This window comes from Streptopelia decaocto (genome assembly GCF_964273445.1).
Source record: "Streptopelia decaocto genome assembly, chromosome: 24".
Taxonomy (NCBI): Eukaryota; Metazoa; Chordata; class Aves; order Columbiformes; family Columbidae; genus Streptopelia; species Streptopelia decaocto.
In genome coordinates, this window is record NC_138679.1 from 1,026,825 (window position 1) to 1,046,625 (window position 19,801).

A 19,801-nucleotide genomic window follows, 5' to 3' on the forward strand; every position below is an offset into this window, starting at 1 on the left:
AGCCTGGGCCAGGCTCTGCCACCCTCACCGGGAACAAGTTTCTTCTCAAATTTAAGTGGAACCTCTTGTGTTCCAGTTTGAACCCATTACCCCTTGTCCTGTCACTGGTTGTCACCGAGAAGAGCCTGGCTCCATCCTCCTGACACTGCCCCTTTCCATATTGATCCCCATGAATGAGTCCCCCCTCAGCCTCCTCTTGTCCAGCTCCAGAGCCCCAGCTCCCTCAGCCTTTCCTCACACGGGAGATGCTCCACTCCCTCCAGCATCTTGGTGGCTGCACTGGACTCTCTGCAGCAGTTCCCTGTCCTGCTGGAACTGAGGGGCCACAGCTGGACACAAGATTCCAGGTGTGGTCTCCCCAGGGCAGAGCAGAGGGGCAGGAGAACCTCTCTGACCTACTGACCACCCCCTTCTAACCCACCCCAGGTCCCATTGGCTTCCTGGCCACAAGGGCCCAGTGCTGGCTCATGGTCCCCCTGCTGTCCCCAGGACCCCCAGGTCCCTTTCCCCTACGCTGCTCTCTAATGGGTCATTCCCCAACTTACACTGGAACCTGGGGTTGTTCCTGCCCAGATTCAAGACTCTACACTTGCCCTTGTTCTATTTCATTACATTTTTCCCCGCCCAGCTCCCCAGCCTGTCCAGGTCTCTGATGGCAGCACAGCTTCCAGTGTCACCACTCCTCCCAGCTCGGTGTCACCAGCAAACCTGCTGACAGTCACTCTGTTCCCTCGTCCAAATCATTGATGAATATCTCTTGTTACGTCCTCATGTTTCCATCGAGTGCTGTGTCCACCACCAAACTTTGTGTGTCCTTGTTCTACCCAACAGCCTGGCCTTGAAAACCTGAATTTCCCCACTGTGCATCGCTATGGATTTAGTGAAGTTAGAAAAGAAAGAGAGGGGAAAGTTTTAACAGAGAGATAATCCACGCGATCAATGAGCAAACGCTCTTTCCCGGACCACGTGAGCTGCGTTATCTCTCGCTTTCGAGAAATCAGAGCATCGTTCTTTGAACAGGACAGACACACAGAACAAACCCCTCATTCAGAGCAAGAACCGCCCAGGGAACCCGCAGCCGAACTCACCCCTTGGCTTCCTTGGAACTGGATGACTGGTTTGGATGTCACAGCATCCTACAGAAAACGAGAAGCAGAAAAAGAAATAGATTAGCTTAAAGAAATGTAAAGCACCAACATTCACTGCAAAAAATCCTCAGCTTGATTTTTCACTTATATTTTTTTTTTTTTAAAGGTTCAGGGAAATATACATAATTTTGGAGAAAATACAAACCCTCTTGGAGTGGTGATTTCTACCTAGAAAAGGGATAAAAGTGTAACACCACCAGTGGGTCAGCAACTCTGCTCTAAAAAGCCATCAACCCTTGCTTTAGGAAGCCTGAGCTAATGCCCCAAAGGGCCGCGTTGAGCTCCCCTGATCCCAGAGCCCGGCCCAGGCTCCGCGGCGGCTCCGCAGCGCTTGGCAAGTCCCGAGTTCAACCGCGGATATTCCAGGGGAAAATTTATTGCAGTTCTAGGCCTGAGAACGCACTAAGCACATTTTTTCCAATAGAAAGCTGGCAACCCATTGGAAAAGCAAACGGCGACTTTATTGCAAAACCCTGTTATGCTGCCCATTTCAACAATCGCTCTCTTCCTCCTGCAAACTGAAAAAGCCCTGAAAGGCGCTCAGGACAGAACCCACGCTGAATTTCGGCCTTTTTGCTTCTGCGCGGGTTGCAAAAGCTTCGGGACCCAAACTCGAGGGTTCAACTATAGGGAAAGAAATAACGTACGCAGTTTGAGCCACGCTAGGTAAGTTTTTAGCTCTTAAATCTCAGGCGAATTGCGGCTGTGTTGGGTTTATTTCCCAAGTTGCATAAAACACTAAAACACACCAAAACCAGCCTCCTGCAGCAGCTGCGGCAACACACGGTCCCGCCAGGAACGATCTGCAAGCGGGAGAAACGGCATCCAGAGTGAACACGCTGCCACGAGACCCTCTCCACGGGAAAAGCGCCAGGAAGGGCTCCGGAGTGCACAGGGTGACGCTCCTCGCACCCCCGGCTTTCCCGACATCCCCTCGGATCACACACACACACACTGAGCAGCACAAGAGTTAACAGCCTGAGAGCCCATTAAGTTTATCATCTCCCATAAAAGCTTTCAGCCCAGGAGTGAAGGATCTGAGCCACAACACGCCGACATTAACAAGAAAAAAATCACTAGCAAGATACACCGCTCTAGCACAGATGAATGAGCTCATACGGAGCCACGGAGGATTTTAAAAGCCAATGTGATTTAACCTGAATTATTAGGAGATATTAGCAAAAATGGGTTGCAAACTGGCTTGGGTTGCAAACTGGCTTAGGGAGAGAAGCCAGAGAGTGGTAGTCAATGGTGCGGAGTCTAGTTGGAGGCCAGTATCTAGTGGAGTGCCCCAAGGGTCAGTGCTGGGGCCAATATTATTCAATATATTCATTAACGACTTGGACGAGGGAATTGAGTGTACTATCAGTAAGTTTGCTGATGACACCAAGCTAGGAGGAGTGGCTGACACGCCGGAGGGCTGTGCTGCGATCCAGCGGGACCTGGACAGGCTGGAGAGCTGGGCAGGGAATAACCTGATGAAATTTAACAAGGACAAGTGTAGAGTCCTGCATCTGGGCAGGAACAACCCCAGGTTCCAGTATAGGTTGGGAGATTACATATTAGAGAGCAGTGTAGGGGAAAGGGACCTGGGGGTCCTGGTGGACAACAGGATGACCATGAGCCAGCACTGTGCCCTTGTGGCCAGGAAGGCCAATGGCATCCTGGGGTGTATTAGAAGGGGGGTGGTTAGTAGATCAAGAGAGGTCCTCCTTCCCCTCTACTCTGCCCTGGTGAGACCACATCTGGAATATTGTGTCCAGTTCTGGGCCCCTCAGTTCCAGAAGGACAGGGAACTGCTGGAGAGGGTCCAGCGTAGGGCAACGAAGATGATTAAGGGAGTGGAGCACCTCCCTTATGAAGAAAGGCTGAGGGAGCTGGGTCTCTTTAGTTTGGAGAAGAGGAGACTAAGGGGGGACCTTATTAATGTTTATAAATATATAAAGGGTGAGTGCCATGAGGATGGAGCCAGACTCTTCTCAGTGGCAAACAATGATAGGACAAGGGGTAATGGGATCAAGCTGGAACACAAGAGGTTCCACTTAAATTTGAGAAGAAACTTCTTCTCAGTGAGGGTGACAGAGCACTGGAACAGGCTGCCCAGGGAAGTTGTGGAGTCTCCTTCTCTGGAGACATTCAAAACCCGCCTGGACATGTTCCTGTGCGACCTCACCTAGGTGTTCCTGCTCCAGCAGGGGGATTGGACTAGATGATCTTTTGAGGTCCCTTCCAATCCCAAACATACTGTGATACTGTGATACTGTGATACTGTGAAATATGCTTGGAGCTGACAGCACTCGCTGTGCGTTACATAGCGAGTTTTACAGAGCCGGAACCACCTCTATAAAGAAATAATGGCCCACATCTCGCTCTTCGCACGGCGGTCGGTGGATTCCTTGAGTGCCACGACACCGCATACCACAGCGCGGTGCTCATGGCGTGTCAGCGCGCGCCGCACAGCCCGGCCAGCAGCCCAGCCCCAGACTCCAGCAAACAAGCATCCGAAACATTAAAAAAATCTGGATTGAAGAAATAAAAGAATAAGATGTGAATGTGGATCTCTTACGGCTGACGGCTTGCGGGAAGCGTGCGAGCAGTGCTGGAAAATGACTTCAGTGGAATAAGAAGGTAATGTGGAGAGTGTAAGGAGAACAAGGCGGTGGCAACGATACAAAAGCACTGCTACGCAAATCAGGACAAGTTTAACGACAATTTAGAAATTCCCTCATCCAAACGGTTTGGAGGTAGATGTGTAATCGCAAGCTTAAAAATGAGCGTTCGTGTGCGTTCAGTGGCAAAGTCCAGCTTTACTTCCCCGATCGCCACGCGTGCTGGGTGTGCGAGCGGGTCGGGCAGCGGGACCGCGGGGACACGCGGATCCCGGGGTCCCTGCGTGGGGCGATGGAGAAGCTCCCGCCCCCCCGCCCGGCTCCTCAGCACGAGAAACACGCACACCCCGACCTCATTCAGGACATTAATTAAAGCACTTTCACTACACGAAATTAAACTCCTGCGCGGACACCTTCATTCAGAATAAAAGCAAGCAGATGAATTAAGCTGCACCAAATTAAAGCGATTTGTATCTTTGGCTTATTTGGGTTAAGTTTGCTGAGCATTCTGGGGTGGATAAACCTCAATTTTAAAGAGTTCTTGCTGCCATCTCCAAAAATCCCTCTGTCATCTAAAAACTCACGCAATTCCTCCTTAGTGATGCCAAGACAGCGAAATTCCTCCATTACTGCTCCCCAGAAATGTCATCCCACCACCTTTCCAGGGAACGAGGTCTCTTCCTTTTTCCCCCTTTCCTTCTAATTAAGATCCTCATTTCCTAGGCCAGGGCTGCGGAGCTGCTGTAGGTCCAGCTCTGCCGTCCCCAGAGCACACAACCCCCAGGGTTCAGCCAGTTTTACTGTATTAAGGGTGTTGATGAAGTTTCACCTTTGTGATCAATTAAGAACCAAGACGGATCCATATGAGACTCGCCGTGTTCAACAACAGCTACTGGAAGCTGCTTAAGGACAAAGGCAAAAACCTGAGCGAGAAAACAACGGTTTGAGTATTTGCAAGCAGCCCCCGTGAGCTGCGCAGGTTTCCTGCTGCCGGTACCGCACGTTCGGCTCTGCCGAGGATGCTCGTCCAGGTCGGGGACAGCGCGGGTGACGAGGCCCGAGCGGAACGAGCAGCGCGGGACCGAGAGTGATTGATTTAAACACACCCAAAGCGCGGGAGTTACGTCTGCCCCGCGCTCGCCATTGTTTCAACGAGGTTTCCGATGCGGGGCTGAACGGTTGGCAAACGGTCACGGCGGCTCCGCCGCCTGCAGGTCCTGCGAAGGAGCGCTAAGAAAATGCGTCAAGCTTCCTCCCGTCTTACCGTAAGAGAAAACGGAGCGTTTGGAAGCGGAAAGTCCTTCCTGCAGTCGGGCTCAGCGGTGCCCCAGAGCTCTGTAGGAGTTACCCCCACAGGAACAGCCAAACTGCAAATCCTCATAACAGTCAATGAGGCTGGTCAAGCACGATTCCCCTTGGTGAAGCCACGCTGGCTGCCCCAATGACCCTCCTATCCCTGATACGCCTTGAGATGGCACCAAGGAGAAGCCGTTCCATCAGGTGCCCAGGATGGAGGTGACGTTGACCAGTCTAGAGTCCCTGGGTCCTCTTTCTTGCCCTTTTTGAAGACTGGAGTGACACAGAAAGGACACTTGAAACCCTTCAGTTCAATAAGCAGTTGGAAACCTCCCTGTTTCTTCAGGGAAAGACAGATAATTAGAGAATACGTTGTTTCGAGAAGTTCTGTTATGCATTTACTGGAATTCAGACTAGAGGCAGTGTTATATGGAAAATATTTGCTTATGCTCAGGCTCAGTGTATTTGTCCGTTTTCTTGAATGTTCGGAGTCACAAACGCCGAGCAAACAGAGCAAATGAAAGCTTCCCCTTATTTATGTTGGAACAAGGGGATTCTTTTCAGAATTGAAAACCTTCTTGCAAACATTTAAAATTAGCACCAAGAATTCCAATAAAGAGCCAGGGAACTCTCCACCGGGGCCAAGCCCACGGGGTGCCAGGCGGACGCTCCCGACCGCCACGTGCAATCCCAGCCACGTAAAGCTCTTAAATACAACGAGAACAAACGGCTTCAAATCCATGAAGCTCAGACTCGCTAAGACCCCGAACTCCACGTTTTCCTTCCATTCTTTGGCTGGATCCCAATCCGTGGGCCACTCAGTTCAAGCAGACCCGGATGCTTGAGAAAACAGGTCCTGCAGACCCGAACAGAACCAAGGGAACCTCTGTCCGCTTATATTGTCATTTCAAAAGCACCACGCAGACCGAGGAGTGAAACAGAGCAGGTTTATCCGGCGTGTCGTTGTGACAGACTCACAAGAGACACCTCGGAGTCCCAAAGTTCATTAGCAGCAAGATGTATAAATCCCGGGGGAAATAAATCCCTCTGAATAGACCCACACCAACTGCAGCGGCTCTGCCGCAGTTTCCTGGCAGTCAATTCACCAGAGAACCGCTCCGCCAAACAATTCTCCCAGGACATTCCACTTTTCCAAGGCTTGTATTTACCTCTTACCAGAAACACAGCAGAAAAAGCCTCCTGAATATTCTCTTTTATGTCCCGCCTATTACTTACGGAATTAAAACAACTTCCACTCGCGATTTAAGGCCCTGCAATAACGCCATTTGAAGTCGAGGACACCGAGAGGCTGCAGAGGCTTGGAAATGACAGATCCTGTATAATTCTGTTGACCCAAACTACAAAGTGTCCCAGACCCTTTTCTGCTACATCAGCCCCAGAGAAGCTGCTGGTCGTGCTGCTCAAACACAACGTTCTCAGCCATCTAAATCCAGAACTTTGAAGGAAAAGCTTAAGTTTCTGCTTAAGAGAGGTGCCAGCAGCCAATGCGACAACATTAGAAGAACTATCTGTTTGGGGCAGGAGCTTTTAATACAACCAATCTTGGAAAAAAGTGGTTTTTATGAAGCTTTAAGAGCTGGAGACTCACCAATTGCTCTGCGAACTGTAGTTTGTGTTTATTATAATCTGCCGTTTCCCTCATATGCATTAACGGACGTGTATTATCACTGTAATATTAAGGCGCCCACAAATCCCAGACACAGCGCAGCACAAGCGGCAATAAAAAGGGTGAAAGCTTTTATGTCGGCCCGAACGCTAAGCTGAACATTTGAAACTTTTAAACTGCTAAACTGCAAAACACGTCTTGGCTTCCTCGGTTGGAATTGCTCCATTTTAAGTGGGTTATTACAGCACAAACGTCACTTCCTCAGCGTTTAACCCTCCAGGGTCAAAACCCAGGAGTGTCCCTATAGGACGGAAAACAGGTTTTATGAAAAGCGTTGGCTTAAAAACACCCGAACTCGACATCAGTGAAACTGTGGCCGAGTTACAGAATTTCAACATCCGCAGCTGCTTGTTAAGAAGCATCAAAATTTTCCATCATTTCACAATCTGAGCGTCAAACCTACTGGAAATACAGAAAACGCCACCTTTGAGTAAGTTTAGAGAGCAAGACGCACCATTTCAGCTAAAAAACAGCAGCGTAGCCTAATTCGAACGCTTTGTGCCTGCAACGTAAAGCACGAACTCGGTCTCCAGCCAGACAATAGCTTGTATCAGCAAAGCGGGACGTTAAACGCCACCGTCATCAGGATGCGAGCGCAGGGCGGAGCGCTGAGCCAGCCGCAGCCTGTTCCTCACGCACCGGGGACCCCGAGCGCCTCTAACCCACGCCAAAAACACCTTCCCGGGTCAAATGCAACGGAGCGGGCCACGTATTAACTCGGAAACGTAAAGCAAAGCGACTGAGCAGCGCCCAGGTGCCAGAAACACCTTATTGAAGAGAGGAGGCGTGAGGCGGCCCCGGCTTTCCAAACCCACCATCCTGCTGTCAGTCCCGAGGGTGACGCTCCTCGGTGCGCCTGAAAACAGCACCAGCCACACCATTCCAGCCCAGCTCACCCCAGGGATGTTTTACCGACAGTTTGACACCCAGGGAAATTTCTGCGTTTCAACTTGGTAACTTTTCCTGAATCTTTCTGGACCTGCTTCAAAGGATCCTTCGCTTCCTAGCGCGGCACCAAACTGTGTTTATTCCCGATCGTGTGCTTACAAAAATAAACCTTTACGTTCCAAAAAGAACAGATGCGTCTGACACAAAACGCGATGCCCCGATCGCCTTTAGCAGCAGAGCACAGACCCTGCAAAGGCGGCTGGAAACCCCGGGCCGAAGCGCAACCGCCATCCCCGAGCCAAGGGACGGCAGCTTCCCACTGAAAAGCTGCACATACATACAGTTTAGGCCTCACCGCATCCACCCCGAGACCGTTTCCCAACGGCACAACCCTCCTCTCTTTATTTGGTGTTTTTTACCTTCTCTTTGCGGGGAGTTCGGGGAGATCCACTCATTAAGTCAGGCAAGACAAGCGATAAAGTCTCAACCCTTTACAGCAGGCTGCCCTGAGAGTTAAAGGACCATTATCTGGAGCTTCATCATCAAACTCCCACCAATTTTGCTATTAACAAGACAGGGCTACTTTTGGAAGCCAAACTCCCACAATTTCCAAAGGCTCTTGGGGGAAAAAAGGCACTTTTGCATCCCTGTGTCTAGTACAACCACCCAAAGCAGCCTGGTAGTCAACTGAAAATATCTCTATCATGAAAGAATTAGCACAACACAAGACATCACGACCATTTTCTTGTGCAAAACCCACAGCAGGCCTCCTTCGCCCCACGCAAAGTCCTCAGTGGTTTGACACAATCATTGGATGTCTCTGACAAGGAAGTTTCGTGTTCTTGCTGTTGGATTTCCCGCGTCCGTCACTTGTTATAAAAGGACCTTCCAGCCCCTCAATGAAACTGAGAACCGGGAGCCCTCAAAGCTATTTTTGTTAATTAGTGTTGCGTTTCTGAAGCAGAGCTGTGCACACAGCTGAACAGCCTCATCCTCCTCACCCAGCGCTCGAGACAGAGCTCCAAGAACCAGAGATCAGCAAACCCGTGCAAACGGTTCATTTCATTACCGTTCCTCCTGAAGGGATTTTCCTTCCGTAACTCGGGCTAAAAGCACCAGAAGGTAAAACTGGGAAAGCATAAACCAAGTTGAAACAACATTTCCCAAAGCGCTCACACGAAGATACAGCCGTGGTGGCAAGTTCACCGCAGAAACTTCAGCGCAAACCTACAAATAAGCTCCATTGTTTCGTTACTCATAAGGAACCGAACGGAGTTTGGGCAAAAGTCATTTAATGTTAAATTAACACATCCAAAGCCTGCCCCTTTGTAAACATAGCAACCCTACAGCCATTGGAAAAAATGGTTTAAATGTCAAACAATCAGTTGGAATTTCGGTCTGTTCATATGGGCTGAATCTATCACTCTCCCCCAGCGCAGCGCAGCGGATCCCTCAGCACGGTGAAACCTGCGGGCAGATCCGACCACCGCACGTCACAGACAGGAGAAAAGAGGCAGGTCAATGTTGGAATTGCTGAAGTGCAGGCGAAGGAAAGCAAACCCGCTTAGATTAGTTTTCTGAACACGTGGATTTGCTTTGAAACGGTTTTCAACAAGAAACACGATTCCAAAGACATTTCCTGTTCTGCCTCCATACGCTGGAAATACTAATAAGTGTGATAATTACTAAATAATCTCTTAAGAAAAGTTCAGCAGAACAGCTTCAGCATCACATTTGCATTACAAGACAATTTAGAGGGACCTCAGTCTGGCAAGAGTCCCATTGAGCCTCCAGCCTCCCCGGCTGACCAGCCCTGCATGCAGCTCTGCGTGTTCTGCAGCCGGATTCTATTGCAGCGGGATTTTATTGCAGTTATCAGCTGATCTCGTTACATTGGGAAAGGACTGAAAAAAACCCACCCAAACAAACAAAACAAAAACTGGCAGAAGGAAACTGAATCATCCGAAATTCCCAACTCTGCGAAAGGTGAACAGCAGTTCTGGTTTTCCCTAAAGGCTTTACTTAAACAGTTTTACGAGCCAAGAATCATTAAGGGGTTTTAGATTTGCTCAGATTAATATTTTAAGAGCCGTTCCTCTAGTACAAGGTACCTTGAATGACGGTTTCTGTGCTGCCTCTGAAGGAACATCCAGCGAGACCTGGGGAGCTGGGCAGGGAAACATTTAATGAAATAGAACAAGGGCAAGTGTAGAGTCTTGAATCTGGGCAGGAACAACCCCAGGTTCCAGTAGAAGTTGGGGAATGACCTATTAGAGAGCAGCGTAGGGGAAAGGGACCTGGGGGTCCTGGGGACAGCAGGGTGACCATGAGCCAGCACTGGGCCCTTGTGGCCAGGAAGCCAATGGGACCTGGGGTGGGTTAGAAGGGGGTGGCCAGTAGGTCAGAGAGGTTCTCCTGCCCCTCTGCTCTGCCCTGGGGAGACCACACCTGGAATCTTGTGTCCAGCTGTGGCCCCTCAGTTCCAGCAGGACAGGGAACTGCTGGAGAGAGTCCAGCGCAGCCACCAAGATGCTGCAGGGAGTGGAGCATCTCCCTTATGTAGAAAGGCTTGGCTTTCTTGGCTCGCCCTCATCTGTCTTAGAAACGTGTGTCATGACAGCACATCTCCAACAACTCCCCCTTCTATCATCAATAAGGTTTCCATAACTGATTAAAACAGCCAAGCGCTCCCATCCGAGGCCAAGAGCCGTGCTTGAAGTGATGCAAAGTGACGACAGGACCACGTTTAGAGCCGACACTTGTCCCATTTGCCCCAACAGAAGTTTTCCTTGTGTGACCTTATATCAAGAATTTCACCTCTGGGTTGAAACTCCTCTTATCTGTGAAACGCAGCTCGTGTTTCCTGGGTGGTACATGGAGACGTGGCCACTTCATCCGGTATTTTCTGGGGATGGCTCAGGTCTGTGAGCAAAATCTGGCACCCAAAACCCAAGGTGTCCAACCCAGGGATCCTCCCATCCTAGAACAGGTTCGAGAGCAGCAGAGACACCCGAGAACAGAAAATAGAGTGTATTAAGAACAGCTGAATAAAACAACTTGCCATGCTGGAAGACTTCTGAGAGATGACAGCTCAGGCAGAATGTAAAACCCACAACCTTTAAGCTATATTGAAAAGTAAGAATTCATTTAAATACCATTTATGCAGGAATGTGTAAGTGTTCCAATACTGCTAGCTAGCTCTAAGTCTGCCTAAAAGAAAGGAGTAAGGATGCTCTTAAATTACACCAGGTGGATTTCACTGAACACTGAGGCACTTGGTGCCTTCAAGCTCCATTCCAATAGTCTTATAAAACACTGAGTGGGTACAGTCAGCCAGAACAACGGTTAAAAATCAATATTTTACATGACTTCCACCATCCCCGCTTTGCCGTGCCCCTCGCCAACCTGCGCCTTTCCAATTACTGGAATTTTTTATATATTTTTTAAGCTATTTCTCTTTCACCCATCAGGTTAAAGAGCCGCTCGAGACAGAAAGAGAAGCTAAAAAAAGGCTGGACACAAACTACCAGCAAATGTACAGATAGGATTTGGGGGGGGAAAAAACCTGTCAGCTTGGCATCTTAGCATTATGTGCAACAACTGGAGAATTCACCTTTTCGGACCCAACCGAGGTAACTGAGATGTTCCTGGAGCAGTTCTACCAGCTCTCCTATGCCAGGCTGCTCGCGAAGAGCAAGACAAGACATTTAATACATTAAAAATTAAAGCAAGTGATTGAACGCGGAGCAACACGGGGTTACAACTTATAAAACAGGAACAGTGAAATATCAGGAGCTGACGGTGGTTTCTGACCTAGTTTTGACTGGAGAACAGTCAAAGAGCCGGCAGACCGAGCGAGGCTGAAGGGGCTGAAATTCCAGTACTGGGGAACAGGACGGCGGTGAAAACCCTCAGACATTCAAACGACCAGCGACGCTTCACAGAGAACGAGCAATTCAAGAGCTTCAGACCAACGTCAAGTGACATGCAGGGATGGGAGGTTTCAGCAGGACAGTGATGAAATAAGAGCATTGAGGACCTTGCTGAGCGGTGGCTACAGGGCAGGGAGAACAAGGCTGGGAGACAACCCCAAGTTCTGAAACGGGGGAAGAAATCGCTTTAAAAACCAGCACGTGCGGATCTTCTGAAGACACTTTAGTGGCTTTTCTTCCGGGAGCTGTCAAACACCTGTTTGCATAACGAGAAAAATTAAAAGCCAAGTGAAAACTGCGAGGATTTGGGTACCAAGGGCTCCACGGAGACACAGGGGGGTTGGTGCAGAAAAGAAGAGCGACCCCGTCCCCATAATCTGGTCACGTCTCTCCCTCCTGCTCTAGAGCCGAATGTATTTCCAGCCAGCAGCTTCGCGCAGGTTTTAAGCCTCATTAAGAAGCAGTAAGTTGCTGGCTTGACATGTCAGATTTTTTAAATGACCTTTGTACCGAGAACAGCGTTACCAAGCTGCTAAGAACAGGGGAAAAAAGAAATGGGTTTCCATGATTAGGAGAGGTACGTTTGGGCTGTTTGCATTTATTTCGGTTCAAAAACCCCACCTGTCAGCACGGCGAGCCATAAAAAGCCAGCAGCTCTCTGAAGGGCAGCGGTGACGCAGCGGCACTGTTGGCCGTTCTAACGTCGCGCTTATCGCACAAGGTAAACAGGAGCCACTATCAGTTAATGAACAACACAACCCCGAGGCTGAATTTTAAAGAGCGTTTTCCCCACTGCAATCTTTTAATGAAAACACAGCGGCTCTAACTCACCCAATTTGCTTACGAAAGTCTGATTTATTTTAGGACATATGAAGACACCGGGGCTGATTCACTTGCTTTTGTGCTTGTAAGATGGCTTGAACGAGCTGCTGAAACATCAGCGTGATCCTTATCTTCCGCACAGCTCTACCACTTTTCTTGCAAGAGAGAAATATAGAAAGGCAATTTAGAGATCGGATTGACTAACTTGTCCAACCATCCCCGCACAAATCTCACCCAACACACACACCGGGAGCCCAGGAAAACAAGCCTGGACCAGCTTGCTCCGTGTGCCCGGCTCTATCCTATTGGCACTTGAAGCGTAATTACTGGTCTGCTGAAGGTCTGCTTCAGACAATCTTCAGATGTTCCTCACGGAGTCAGAGCCAGCCCTGCTGGAAAGGGCGACGATAAAACACAGGCAGAGCCAGGATGCTGAAGGAATCGCAAAGAAATCCGACCACCGACACCTCCCAGCCCGATCAGCCTCCAAAGCTAAAGGAAGATGCTCAGATACAGCTTTTTTTGGCTTTTGGGTAACCGGAGGTGTAACTCCAACGCCAAGTGGGACGCTGGGGACACAACCCAACAGAAATTCAGTATTCGAGACAGATATCACTGACGTTTCCTCCCATCCTCCAGCGATCACCACCAGCGCCAGGTTTTTCCACCACTGTGGGAAGGTGCCCATGAAAACATCCAGCTGAAAGTACCAAACGAAACAACCCCACTGGATCTTGCACCCCAGGGCGTTACGTGCCCCCTGCTAACACACCATTTCCAGGGGTACTCGCTTTCTCCGGCAGCAAAGCGAAGGCGCTTGCCCGAAGGAGCCAGCGCCGAGTTAAGCCAGGTGCTCCCTCCGCTCCGGCGCAGCACAAACCCGCACTGTTCCGCTGCGGCTGCGCTTGCACCGCCAGGCAACAAACCTGCTCCAAAAATACAGCGACAAACAGCAGAAGAAAGAACGCACTCTTCTAAACTGGCAGAATTTACCTCAAAAGAAAAAAAAAGCAAAGCAGATATTTCTTTGCTCCCTGCAAGGACACCTGTGAAAGTTCAGGTCACAATGGGTTCCAAAAATGAACATGACAATTTTTCAGATAAGAACAGTAAAAACAAACCACCTCCGCTGGGTAAATAGAGACTGACCACAGAGCTGCAAAAAGCCTCCTGGGTTGGGGCCTGAAAGCCCCCAGAGATTTCCCACATTGAGTCTGAGGTGAGCCGAGGCAGCTCAGCTAATTCACACACACAAAAGCAGCGGCGTGGCCAATTCACTGTCCGACCAGAATTTTGGGGCTAAATATAACAATCCACCCAACCTGTAGTTCGCCAAAACGTTCTGCTTCCTTAGCCGGGCCCATCTGAGGTTGGAATAGAATAGAATAGAAGTGCGTTTCTTCCTGCTGTCAGCGTCCATAAATTCAGTCTTAATGACACGTGAAAGGCCTTTATATTGAGTTAAACGGCCTTAATTGTATGAGAGCGCTAAAAGTCGCAGCAAGATGCAGGCAGCGCCTACATCAGATACATCTCCAGCGCAAACGGCTGTAGGTTCAGTAGGAAGGTCGGGAAAAGGCACCTGACACTATAATCTCAAACCTTCTAGATAACAAATTATTTTTTCCCCTTCATGCTGAAAAACCCCAAAAGAAAACGTTCTAGATTTTAATGCAGGAACCGCCGCTGCACCGTTTTAATGCATTAAGAACAAAGTCCTTAAACGATTTCAGAATCACGCCTCTAGAAAAATGTTTGCCGTCCGTTTTAATCACCGCTACGCTCCACGTCAACTAAAGTGCACATTTCAAACAGGCCTAAGATATCCCACTCACGTTCACAAAGGTTAAGTGTGTTTTACTTTATCCTTTATCTGTTACTACCTCCCCCTTCCCATTTCCATTTCCACATTTCTAAAGATTAAACAAAAAGCCGCTTCCTTAGCAAAGCCGCGTGTTTCAGGATCCGCAGCAGCACGGGCTGCTCCTCCGCTCCAGGCGGGGGGAACGGCTTTTGCACATACACTTGCTCGTTATTCTCTTTTAGAAAACACATGGCTTTCTTTCTGGAATAAGGGGAGAACTGGCAGCCACCCGTTCTACACACCAAGGCATCTCCGAGGTGCACAGGACCCATCCTCACCTCTTCAATGGCATCAGGGAACATGGACCCACCAACGCCGGGAGCATTTCGGGTCTTAGAGCAGGAAAAGCAAACAGGATACATCCAGCAACTTCTCTACTGAAAACTCCTGCCTGCGAAGATATCACCTTTAGATACCTGTGTGCTTGCTTTTATGATTGAATATCTATGGGGAGCTCACGGACAGGACCCCCGCGCTCCCATCAAAGCACAGCTGCCCCGCGAGCCCGCAAACGGGGAGCAAGGTCATTGTCACAGGTGTCACCGGGAGCACTCTGCAAAAGAAACTGGCCAGCAGAGCTCCTACGCGCTTCTTAAGAGACTATTTATGGGAGCAGAAGTGGTTGTTAATTCTGCGAGAAGCAGCAGCGGAGGTCACGGTGTGAGCCGAACGCCCCGTGAAGCGCGAGCAGGTGCTGCTGGTATTTTCAAAAAATTAGTCTGTTTTAATGACACGGGAGCCGTCACTTCAAAGCCAAGTCCCGCTCGGCGCAGTCTGCCCACAGACAAGGTGAAGAAACCCTGCGCCAGGGCTCCCGACCTGCCTCACCTTCTCCGGGCTCCAGTCGCTTTTATGGCAGTTTCACCCTGATTCACGAGCTCACGCCTTCGTTTAGGGCCAGCGTGCTAAAGCCCCACGAGTCAGGGACTTAATGAGCTGCTGCGACTTAATCAGGCCTGCCACACCACACCCCGCGAGCCGGGCGCAGGGACCGACTTCAAAGGGCCAGGAGAGCTCCGTGTCCCTGCCAGCCAGGGCTGCTCCCTCCTCCGGCTCCCGGAGGAAAGGTGAGCCCGGCCAGAGCCGACTCACTCGCCTTATACGGCTTCCAAGGCACAATTTCCGCTTGCCCAAGCTCAGGCAGGGTGGAAAAATTTGCTTCCTTGCTACTCCGCCCATCGCGGGGCTCTGAAAAGCGTCCACTGAGTCCTGGAGCTGAAATTCAGAGCGATGTTTGCACGGAGCTCGGCTCGCTGGAAGAGCCGTGGTAGAGCCACGGTTTTGGCAACGAGCTGCATCACCTCAAACACCGCGGAGAAACGGGAGCAGAGAGCTGATACACAGGCACAGATACATGGCGAGGCTCTAACCACAGCCTTTATTCTCCGCGTGCCATACGACCAATATTTCTTCCTATTCAGATGCACTTAAGCCTTTTAAATTTCATGGCAGCAAGCTTTACAAGTTAATTAGGAGGTGGGAACATTATTTCCTTTTGCCGATTTATCCATAATACACTTTACTATAAACCAGGAGTTCTGTTTTCGGAACCAAATGCATACAGTCCCAGCTCAGGTTTACGCTCTATTTTCTGCTACTTCTTCTGGTAGCTGTTGATGTTGCTGGGGCCTGTTCTGCCCCCCGGTCCCAGGGAGCTGACGTGACCCAGGTCTGTGGCATTAGCAGCTTCTCCGAGCATCACGGAGAAACCCTCAGACTTACCAAACACCGAGCAAACCCCCGGCTGTTCGCTGAACAGAAATGGTTTGTCTGTGCTTCCGTCTGCAAGGCACCAAATGGCAGAGCCCAGCTCATCCGCACGCAGATTCGCTCAGAAGAGAGAAAAAATGGTGGTAAAACAGCTTAAAACCCCCAAGTTCTGCCAGTTCCCTTGTTCCTGTCTTTTTGGGGACTGGGAAAGACAGAAACACAGCCCATTTGACTTTCTCATAGAACCCAGGAGCCAAAAACAACTTAAATCAGCGCCGGAGCTGGAAAGGTACAACAAAACTCACACAAACATAAAGTCTAGACACTGAAATGTGGAAATATGATTCAAATAACCACAACTGGCACATAACGTATTGATTGCAGCCCATCACAGAACAGGCCTTCAGTGGGTAAGAATATAGAAGAACGATTAAATTAGCATCTTTCACCTCGGTTTCAGAAAATACGGATCCTTTGGGCGCGGTGGTGTGGACTGAGCTCGCGTTTCTTCCATCCTGCTGGGCTTTTAAGCGACACGTCTGGCCTTGCTAAACGATGACAATGAGCTCCGAGCATCCTCGCCGCGCTGATCCGGCGCGCGAACCGAACCGCCGCTCTTATCAAAGCGCGGCCTATCAGCCAAACTACACGGGGCTCGAAAATACCCGAGCCAAGTAGTCAAGAGGATGTTTGTCCTGATGAAATCTAAATACTACAAAGGTTTGGGCGACTGGCTCTTTCTAGGAAGTTCCGCGGGGTGTCGTTAACCCCCGCTGGCGTGGTTTGCGTCGGGGCTGAAGCCAGCGGCACATCCCAAGCCTTTGCTTGCTGTGTTATGCACAGATCCATCCTTCACGACGCTGGATCCACCCCTGTCCCTGCGCTGAGCTGCTTTCCTGCAGAGCTGACGCCCCAGACTGTGCCCGCAGCCTCCCCGGATGGCTGCACGTTCTGCATATAAGAAAAGAGCAACTGGTGGTGGCCATTGGCCTGAATATACCCTGAAAACTAGACCAGCTTGGTTTTCCACGAACGCCTTGGGCTAAAGTCTTCTCTCCCGCCTAACACGAGCCAAGAGGAGTTCGACGGCGAGCGGAGGGTTAACAACAGCGCGATGGCACCGGCTCAGGGGGCACTGGGGTGGGCAGCGAAGCCACCTCACGCTCACAAGCGGCGACCTCCTTTGGAGTTAAACAAACGCTGGTTTCTTTAAATTAAAAAAAGGCACTAGTCCAATGTAAAGAAAGGAGAGACCAGCGCACGGAGAAGTGTTTTTTCTAGGCTGGTTGCTGCTGAAGCAGCGCAGAGAGGATTAGGTTTTGGAAGCAGGGACACATATGCTGCAAAGCGACTGCTGAGGGGCTATCACGCTCTTTATTACAGCGATTCTTTGGAAAAAAACAAACCAGCAAAACCCTAAGCAGCCAAAAAGCAATACTAGGTTACCATGGTGTGCAAAAGTTGCCTTATGGACATGGGATGTTTCTAAGCAACACATAAGCTACTACAGAAAACTCTTCTTATCAGCAAATCCAAGCTCCTTTCCTGGATAATGCATCTAGGTCAAGCTAAGGCACGTTGGAGGTAGCAGTCGAGTTTTGGTGATGTCTCCTCTGTTTCCACCCTGTATAAAATATCAGCATATTTCAGCTCATCAGGCTTTTTTTAATGATGATTATTTCGTTAGTGTTGAGTTCACTCCAGATAATGGCTCCTCCAGAAACAGCATTAACCTTCATTATTCAGAGGTAACTTGATCTCAGCCTTCCTGACACGATGATACCGGGTTGATGAGCACTCCTCCTCCCTCCGCCTCTCCTCTCACACCCCAAAACTCAAATAAACCAGGATATCCCAGGAGCGTGGTCACAAATTGGGCTTATCTGGCACAGGATCCCAGCCACACGGTGTCTCTCCAAAGTCTGCGCGAACCAGCCCCTCCATCCATTCAAACGCATTCTCCTGTGCATTAGCAGCAAAACCCCTAAGTCAGCCAAAACGTATTCTTCTCCCATGGATTAGCTGGCACAAATTAGCGCAAGACTGACGCATGCAGTCTGTCCCTTCCCTTTTTTCAACATGCACAAACACCGGGGATTTGGAGACGCTTGACAAGTTTACAAGTCAGAGGCAGAAGCGGCGTTTAAACTGATTGAGATGTGCAAACTGTTCGGGAGATAACGCGTTCATTTAGCAGCGAGACCTCAGATGCTTTTTCAAACAGAACCTCCCCTCCGTCACCCAGTCACCGGGGCTCTCCTGCTATCCCAACGCTCGGCACCACGCGAGTGAACTATTTCAACAGCCGCCGTCCCTCTGCCAAGCAGCACGATGACAAAAACCAACTCGACAGGACCGAGCACTTCAGAGAAAAATAATGAATATGTTGGAAGCTGAGGCGCGGAGCTCCGCGAGCCGCCCGGTGCGCCCCAGGTGGGGCCTGCTGGCCGGGGAAGAGCTAAAAAGTCAATTAAGATAGGTTTTCTTTCTCCCTTTGCTGCTGTTTAAGTGGAATAAGAGACCAAGTGTTGAATATGCTGAAAGGGAGCAAAGGTAATGAGCACAATGCCAGGATCCAGCTGCTAGAGCCGCTGACACAAGTGCCAAAACTCCACTTGCGTAGCTTAAAAAAATAGAACCCAGCCACAGCAAAGTTATCTAAGGGGTTAATCGTCAAGCTTGCTTCCCCCGGTATTGCTAACGAGCAACAACTTCATAATGCCCAAATTCAACTTCTCCAATTAATGGTGGTGTATGATTTGCTGATAAAAAGCAGATCATGTTGGTCATGAGGATTCTGTGACAAACTTTCTGTTTTCCCCGGCATGCCAATGATCAGACCCACTTCTTCAGTCTGCTACCACCGGCGTAAAAAACAGGCATAATGGGTTTATAATTTGCCACCGAATCCCATAGCAACTGTACGTCACTTTAGATGTAAATTACAGACAATTCTTTCCCATGCAATTTGAAAACTATAGAGATGAATCTATAATTTGAGCAGATCCAAATGGTATATGGTTGGGAGAAAAAGCTACCCTAAATAATTGAAAGGAAACTGCCACAGGCCAAAACATTCCTCGCGCACGACGTTCAACGTCTCTTTGTCCCCTTCCTCCGAATGGGAGGTGCCACGTTCGGGTCAGCGAGGAACACGGAGCAGGAGCCGAGCAGTTCAGCGTGTTCTGCATATCCTGTCCCATTTCTGCTGATCACACGGGGACGTACGTGTACAGCGAGTTTCCTCCGCAGCCGCCCTCCTCCGAGATCCATTGAGTCATGACACCGACTCATGCTCCCGATGTCGTAATAGCTTCAATTTTGACAGGCTACAGCATCAGTGAATTAATAGGACAGGAAAAAACAGGTTACGGGAAAGGAGGAATGATGCAAAAAGCTCTAAGATAATTCGATGAATTTTGATTCGAAAGCCGGATTGTTCTTTCTGCTCCTGACACCTGCAGCAGCTTTCAATTCCCAGCTCAGCACGAATACGCATTACCCTAAAGACCCTGTCATGACAGCAGGAGCCTTCATTTTGTGTTTCGTGCTTTAAACACAGCAAGATGAAGGCACCTACAACAACCTGCTCCGAAGCCAAAGTCTGAAAAAGTTCCTTCAATAAGCGGCAGCTCCAAGGGGTGGGTTTAACCCCAACCTCTGAGAAAGAAGTTCTGTCACGGTCCATTTAAGCACAGAAGGCACAGGGAGGATGACTTGGGAAGCCACATCTGTCGGACCACAGTTCCAAAACTCAGTTCAGCCCGCAGAGCACAGGGGAAACGTGCTTCGGTTATCTCGGCTTAGCCCCCAATAAATATTTGTGCATCTGCCAAAGTTCACCG

At 49.7% G+C, this 19,801-nt stretch overlaps 1 protein-coding gene across 2 annotated transcripts in view; it reads right to left on the reverse strand.

The window, feature by feature from the left end:
* The window catches only part of ELL (elongation factor for RNA polymerase II), a 47,670-nt gene that overhangs the window by 23,286 nt on the left and 4,583 nt on the right, over positions 1-19,801 (reverse strand). For both annotated transcript variants that reach the window (XM_082071774.1, XM_082071773.1), the window contains exon 2: positions 1,089-1,136. In XM_082071774.1, the coding sequence (XP_081927900.1) occupies positions 1,089-1,136 (48 nt within the window). The remainder of the gene's footprint in view (positions 1-1,088; positions 1,137-19,801) is intronic.